The sequence below is a fragment of the Phytophthora parasitica genome (assembly GCF_000247585.1).
Source record: "Phytophthora parasitica INRA-310 unplaced genomic scaffold supercont2.1, whole genome shotgun sequence".
NCBI classification, from domain to species: Eukaryota; Oomycota; class Peronosporomycetes; order Peronosporales; family Peronosporaceae; genus Phytophthora; species Phytophthora nicotianae.
In genome coordinates, this window is record NW_008634126.1 from 980564 (window position 1) to 987882 (window position 7319).

A 7319-nucleotide genomic window follows, 5' to 3' on the forward strand; every position below is an offset into this window, starting at 1 on the left:
TGCATGCCATCAAATAAGACACAATTGAATCAAATTGATCCCGGATGCTCCACGCCTCGCTGGAGCGGCGTCTGGACGTGCTGGAGGGCTCGGACGTGGACCAAGATGAGAACGCTGGCGTGTATAGTCGCATAGCAACCCCCGACGGGCGTCCGGACGCTCCAAACGCTTCTCAGCGCCTGCGATCGTTGTCTTCTTCGTCGGAATCCTCTTCTCACAGTTCTTCCGCGTCTTCCATAGATGAAGAGCAAGCTTCACGATCTCCTAGCGGGGTGCAATTACTCTCAGCGCAAGGTTCAGCTACATGGCAGGCTCATATGGACCCTCGTGTGGACCTGAAGTTGCTGAGTAACCATTTCCGAGACGAGAGGATGGAAGAGTCCTATCAACTTTATTCCTCCACGGTGGACTTCCCAGTGGCTCGTAGACTCATGCTGGCTCTTGTGGCTTTCGAAGGAGCCGCCTATTTCCTGTTCCGCAGGTTCAAAGACACGTGCATCGCGCCTTCGGGCAACGACTACGAGTGGGTGGATCTCGTCAGTACCTTGCTCGACGAAGACCCTACGTCGACGTACAATGCAACAGAGACGAGCTGTGTGTCGTTCATCGAGCCAATGTCCAAGGACGAAGGCCTCACTTGGCTGTTATGGAGCTTTGCACCATTCGCAGTGATCTATGGCATGTTGCCATTGAAATACTTTGAAGGAAGTATGAGACTACGAATCGGGGTCTACTACATTCGACGTCATTGGAAAGTTATTGCCTCCTTGATAATTTTGTGCTGGTCGGTCGGATTGGCAGTATTTGTGCATCACGAACTCGTTGGAATGAGGACCAATTTGGAGCAAAGTTTAGCGAATGGAATGGTTTGTGCATCGGATACATTGATGCCTACGTCGTGGTATGATACGTCTGAATGGGGGAAAATTTCAGGAGTGGATGGCAAAATGACGCTGTTGTCGTGGCTGCAGCTGTATGACAGTAAACTGGCGTACTCTTTACTCATGGGCGTATTGGCAGTACTAGCCGCATTTGCGGGTATCGTCGCAGTGGCCATGAAGCTGGATTTCACCCACGTCTTACTACTAGCTGTAGCAGAGTGGATTACGACATTAATGTTGTGCTTTTTGGGTGCGACGCCGCTGATTTCGTCCAGCCGACGTGTCATGAGCAACGAGGCGTTCTTGTTCTTCCTGTGTGTATTCCTACCCACATGTTTTACACTGACGGCGACGTACTCGGAGGATCGTGCGGCTCGTATGGCGTATGCGTCGAAAGTGCGTGCGGAGCGTATTAACACGACGTTGAAGTTGGATTTATCGGTAAAACAGATCGGATTAGAGAACCGTAACGCGATGACTCGCGACGAAAAGGAGGCGCTGGAAAGAGCACTGGGTGCATCAGGTGACATGGAGCTGTTCCTGAGTGTTTCGATCCCTTTTGCAGACTTGAAATTGAAGGAGATACTGGCTAAAACACCCAATGGAGAGGTGTTGGTGGGTGAATATCACCAGACTGATGTCGTGGTCAAGCGGTTGGCGCAGTCGTGTCTAACAGCTGAGGGTCTGGCTGCATTTAAGAGCAAAGTCGAGTTGTTGGCGTGTCTCCGACATCCGAATATTGTGCTGTTCATTGGCGCAACATTCGACAATTTGTCAAATGTTGGGCTTGTGATGGAATACCTTGAACGTGGGGATGTGTTGTCGTTGCTGCGCAGCCCCATCGCATTGGCGTGGAGTGATCCGTTGTTGAAAATTGCTACTGATGTGGCTCAAGGCGTGTCGTACCTGCACAACTGTGACCCGCCATTGGTGCATCGCGACCTCAAGTCTTCCAACTTGTTGTGTACGCGCACGTACTCGTGTAAAGTATCGGATTTTGGCGAGTCAAAGCGGCAATTACTACCAGGAAAACTATTTAGTACTATTGTAGGAACGCCGTACTGGTTGGCGCCCGAGATTCTTCGTGAGGAACGGTATGATACTCAAGTGGACTGCTACAGCTTCGGAGTGATCCTTGTGGAGCTCGAGACGCGACGGGAGCCCTACCATGACCTTCCTAAGGACTATACTACCATTGATATTATGATGGGAGTATCACGTGGCGACTTGCGACCTACTATTCCTCCATCCTGTTCGCCCTGCAGACGTGAGCTTATTGTACGATGTTTGGATGCTGATCCGAAACGCCGACCTAAGATGACAGAGATCCTTTACGCACTGCAGCATGAGGTGCGTCAAGAGTTGTTGGACCAGAACTCCACGGACGTCATCACCGATAAACGCCGGATGGTCCTCATGCAGCAACACCAACGACTCAATCGTCGTGGACTTCAGGATCTTATGCGGACTCACAACGATGATTAATTGCGTGCGTCTTATGAGCAGCTGGTGTCTAAGTGCATGTAGTAAATTTGTGGTAATAATTCAAAGTAATATGTACTTCGAAGTATGTTTTTAACGCTTGATAAGTAATTAACGGTGGCCGGAGTTGAACACAATGTGTCGAAGTGCGATGCTTATTCCTCGTACAGTGGAGACACCGATTTGTGTCAATGGCCTGTCCAAACTGGGCTCTTCCTGCTCTTCCTGGCGGAGGTCCGACTCCATCCATGTGAACGCTGCGTTGGGGTGTTGCAACGTATAGTTGTTAGCGACGTTACTTTTTCCTCCATGGAGCTCGTTGCTTCGCTGAGAAATGATGCCGTTGCTCGATTGCAATCTACACTTCATGAAGGTTACCAACGCTCTATCCGCATTGTTCCGGAGACCTTCGGGATCGACGCATTGGCAATGCAATTCCGCCCTTTTAACTCCATCCCACCCCAAATCGAACTGTGTTAACCCGAAAAACAAAGTTGCCAATGCAAAATTTGCAAAGTTGCATGAACACCTTAATGAAATTGCATGAATGAAAATCGCGTGTTTGCTTAAAAACTGCATGCAACTACCAATTGGTTGCACGCCAATTACGTGGTCTCGACAAAACGCTTACTACTAACTTGCCGGCCTCCGTCGGGTCGGTGAATAACTTAAATACGCCGCAGCACGCTCGCCACCCTTGGGCAATTTGAACAGGAGGGTGGGCAACGATGATAACAGTCCTGCTTGGACTGAGGGGAAAAAAACTTGGCGCTTGGGCGTGGCCGTCACATCTACTACGCTAGATACCGCGAGTCACGGTGGTTGAATGGCAAACTCTGCAAAAATTACTCGAACGCATTGCTCAGCGCCTCCATCCACAGATGCATTTCGTCCTGCGACCTTGCCTTGCACATGAGAGTCTTGGTGGTTTTACCGGCACACGTTGACACGGAAAACTCGCAAGTGGCTTCACTGATCTTCTCCGCGTGGGTCACGTACGCGCGACTAAGCGGTACAGCCCATGCGTCCTCCGTATCGTAAACCGTAAACATGTTGCCCTGCATGACGCAGAAACGCGCTCGCTTCGACTTGCGGTCGCCCACTTCGAGCCATCCGCTCTTGTCCACGATGTTGCACTGCAAGTCCAGCTCGGAATCCGAATAGCCCACTGAAAGAGTCGACGACGCGGTGCTGGTGGTGCTGGTGTTCAGCGACTCCTGGCGCTTGGCCAGCGCCGCAGCCTCGTTCAATCGATCCACCCACTGTCTGCATAGAGTCTCGTTCTTGGCGCGCACATCGATGATCTTGCCACTCACGGCATACACTTTGAACGCAATCTTGGACTTCTGCGAGGTCTCAACGTGAGCTACACGCACGGCTCCTGCGGGGGTGGACTCGCTTTTAGTCGTGAATAGATTGTCCCCCTGGATCGGCATCAAGGACGATTCCGACACGAATTGGTCCGTGGGGAACGTGTCGTAATACGTGAGTAGTGCCCCGTCGAGCACAAAATGCTGGTTGCGCCACTTGGAAAAGCGACCGGATTTCTTCCACAGCCATCCGTGGAACTTCTCGCCCGCCGTCTTGCGACCGAAATGCATCGCCGAGCCCTGCGTACTCTGCACGAGCATCTCAATGTCCACGTTGAGTCCTGGGATGCTCACGCCGCTGCCAATGCGTCCGCCTGCGCGGCGAGACGAATTGCTGCGGTGGTTCATGTGATCGATCTGCTGCTAATGCTGAGGAGAAGGCGCGTTGACAAGTCGAGGCCTGTGGGTGTACCTGTTCACTGCAAGCGGTTTCTTTCGACTGAGCAATTCGCTGAGCGTTCCTCGCCTTCTTGTGCGCTTCGCGGCCTCTGCCAAACTGTGCGATCGTCGGATGCCGCTCCATTTGCCGTAGAAGTCAGTTCACCAACTGGCTTTGTCGACCTAATCGCTCCTGCTCTCTTGCGACCAGTATCATTGGTTGGAACACAAATCGACGCGGGATTTGATATTCGAGGCATACTGAGTTCAAGATGTAAGAAATAGTCCCTTATCATGTACCACCATTGCTAAAAAAAAAAGGGTGTTCGCCAATCGGAGCCCGAGCTTTGGTGACAACAAGTTGTTGTGAAATTAGGCCAAAGTCTCCGCTTAGGATTTTGGTCCAAACAGGTACAACAACAAACCTGCTTCGTCTGTCTTGATTGCTGCTTCTGGTCCCACAATTTTTGTGATTTGGTTCAGTCAACCTCGGCTGGTTCGTGGCCACCGTCTGCAAGCGGATGCCATCCACGACGCCGTCGTTACAGCAAGGAATAAGTACATGAATCAGTGGGGGGCTTTCGCTGTCAAGGTGCTGCTGCCTTTGGCGCACCCAGCTGGGACAGCCGATGTCACTCGGGAAGAGCGGCCCTATACAAAGGCACGTACGCGCGAGTAACGAGTCGACGCGCTCGGTGTATTTTCCCTGGGTCGGGAAGTCCACGCGATGGCGATTTCTCCGGGTCAATCCAACGCAGTCAAAGGCGTAGAAGAGAGTCGGACACGTGAGGACGGGCTCCACGCGCAGAGACCGTAAGCGTGGACCGATCGTCTCTTACAGACTGGGATCTGTCACGCCCACTCGACGCGGAATTGGCGATTCTTGAAGATATTGCACCTGGTGGGAACAACCGCAGAGTGTGAGCAGCAAAACGTCTCGACCGGAGCCATCCGAACGCCTTCATACACGTCCAGAACATTAGGCGTTGGTCTGGCAATACTTGAAAGTTGACGTTGCACATGCATTATACATTTTCATCAGGACCAATTTTGACTAAATACGACAGTGGTACCGGACCAAAACCCATCCTCGCTTCTGATTATGTATGTATCCATCTCGGATTAGCTCTTCGAACTTCAGGAACAGGTTCAACATGTGTCAAGGTTGACTCAGCTCGATCCTCACATTGCGGTCTCCTTTTAGATCCTGTCGGGACGCAACCCCAACATCCTCACTCCACGTGTGGCGTTAAACTCAGTCCACGTCGCGTGAGACTTCGTGAGGCTAGTCGCTCCGAAATCCCACGTGGATCGACACCTGCTAGGGCCATGGGGAGGCAGCGACGCGGGGTATTGGGCTGCACCAACCTGCCAGCGCTCAGCCACAATTGTGGGGATCGCACCGACACACAGCATCTGCCTCGACAGCAGTCGATCCATAGAGACACACCACAAGACGCGAAAGCGGTTAGACAAGTTGACAATGTGGACAGACGCCACCTCAAGCGCGAGAAGTTCAAACTGTCTTCGATATCTTCGAGCGCGAGCGATGGAACGGCCATCACGGAGGGACAGTGCAGGACCAAACGCAAACTCTCGCCACGAGAAACTCCGTTAGATGAACACGAACAGGCAAAGGTGCATTGCATGATTTGCTCTTGAATGGTTTGCTCACAGGAGTCCACTGACTTTCGCTGGGTTTTGTCCTGTAGCAACAACTCGCGACATCAATCGATTCCCACGAATCCGCATCTAAATCTTACAAGAATGAGCACTGGTATTCAAGTCCAGTTGGCTTCGGCTCGAGGAAATCCGTGCTACTCGCGGCGCTCAAGTTGCGTGACCCCGGAGGATCCGGATTCATCACGTGCAAGCAGCTTGTCGATGGATTGCAAGCACCAAACTTTGGACTGAGCGAACGTCAAGCTCGCGCGTTGCTTGTTGAGTTCAATGATCAACTCCAGAAAGATGATGCAAAAGTGCCTTATCGAAGCTTCGTAAAGCACCTTCAACTCCCTGATGACCGGTCCAGCCAACCAGGACAAGACCCAACGATTTTCTACCAGGAAAGTTACATTAACCGCGTCCGAGCACACGCTGCGCAGCTGATTGAAAAGGTTGCAACAAAAGAAGGGGGACTAACAAGGAGTAACACTTCGGGAGTTCTTGTCAACAAAGATACAGCAGTCACTCAAAACAACGGTACGGATTTATTTGCGACGTCTGATGTTTGCTATCTTCACTAATATCTTTTTTTCGTAAAGACGTAGATCGGTTGTCCTTCGAGTTCGATAAGGTCCGCAAACAACGACGAGCAGAAGCCAAATCGAGGATTCTGTTAGCACATATCGACCGTATAGAGGCATTTTCACAGCAGCAACAGAAGCTCATTGAGGAGCACGAATCCATGCGACTAGCGGCAAAGGCGCTTCATCGTCATGCCCACTTTGAGCAAGCGTTTGAAGAGGTGAGCTTGAAACACAACCAGATGAGTTGGTTTCTTTGTTGATAACACTATCCTGATCGAAATGCTGCAGGAGAATCGTCGACTACGTATTGCCCAGCGTCAACCAAAAGGGTTGCTCGGGTCTCCAGTTGCCAAAATGCAGCGCAATGTCAGCACAGATTCAATATTTTACGTCGATCCTGTTTAAAAAATGGCGCGCACAATAGAAATATACTACAACAAATCAAGACAATATCAATTAAAAGGAGAGTCAGATTTACTAACGTAAATTCCAGAATAATATCCCGGGCACTATTTAATTGTACCCTCAAGATATGGCAGAAGGTTAATCTTTACTAATGATGGCTAAAGCTATCCTTTTTCTTCTGCTAACAACCCAATCGTCCGCGAAGCCAATCCTATCGCGTCGTTGATTCCAGCACTTGTACAGAAGTATTCGATGACATGTTTAGAAACTTGGTAGAATGTGTTTTAGCTCGAATACGCTACAATCGACCACTATTGTTATAAGGGCCTTTCTTGTTGGCTTTTTCTGATAAAAAGTGATGCTGACGTGGCTGGATGAGACTTTGGTTCTTTATCGTAGCTAAAACTACTAGAGTGACTACACAGCACAAAATTACTTGAATTTCAGTGAGGTTACTACAGAATTCCCCGGCAAATCCACAACTGCAGTCGTTGATATTCCTCGTGCAGTCAGTGGTCAGACGCGAAGAGAGATGGGCAGCACTAGACAGGACG

General features: G+C 50.6%; 3 protein-coding genes across 3 annotated transcripts; 2 read left to right on the forward strand and 1 right to left on the reverse strand.

Annotated features, from left to right (window-relative positions):
- Positions 1-19: 19 nt before the first annotated feature.
- Positions 20-2502, forward strand: PPTG_00240 (TKL/DRK protein kinase). Its single transcript, XM_008891618.1, has one exon. The coding sequence runs from the start codon at positions 45-47 to the stop codon at positions 2364-2366; it is 2322 nt and encodes a 773-aa protein (XP_008889866.1). The 5' UTR covers positions 20-44; the 3' UTR covers positions 2367-2502.
- A 388-nt stretch (positions 2503-2890) lies between these two features.
- PPTG_00241 (hypothetical protein) lies at positions 2891-4383 on the reverse strand. Its single transcript, XM_008891619.1, has one exon. The coding sequence runs from the start codon at positions 4079-4081 to the stop codon at positions 3209-3211; it is 873 nt and encodes a 290-aa protein (XP_008889867.1). The 5' UTR covers positions 4082-4383; the 3' UTR covers positions 2891-3208.
- A 975-nt stretch (positions 4384-5358) lies between these two features.
- On the forward strand, positions 5359-6890 carry PPTG_00242 (hypothetical protein). The gene is made up of 4 exons (XM_008891620.1): positions 5359-5749; positions 5824-6313; positions 6376-6578; positions 6649-6890. The coding sequence occupies exons 1-4, from the start codon at positions 5441-5443 to the stop codon at positions 6763-6765; spliced, it is 1119 nt and encodes a 372-aa protein (XP_008889868.1). The 5' UTR covers positions 5359-5440; the 3' UTR covers positions 6766-6890.
- Positions 6891-7319: the final 429 nt, after the last annotated feature.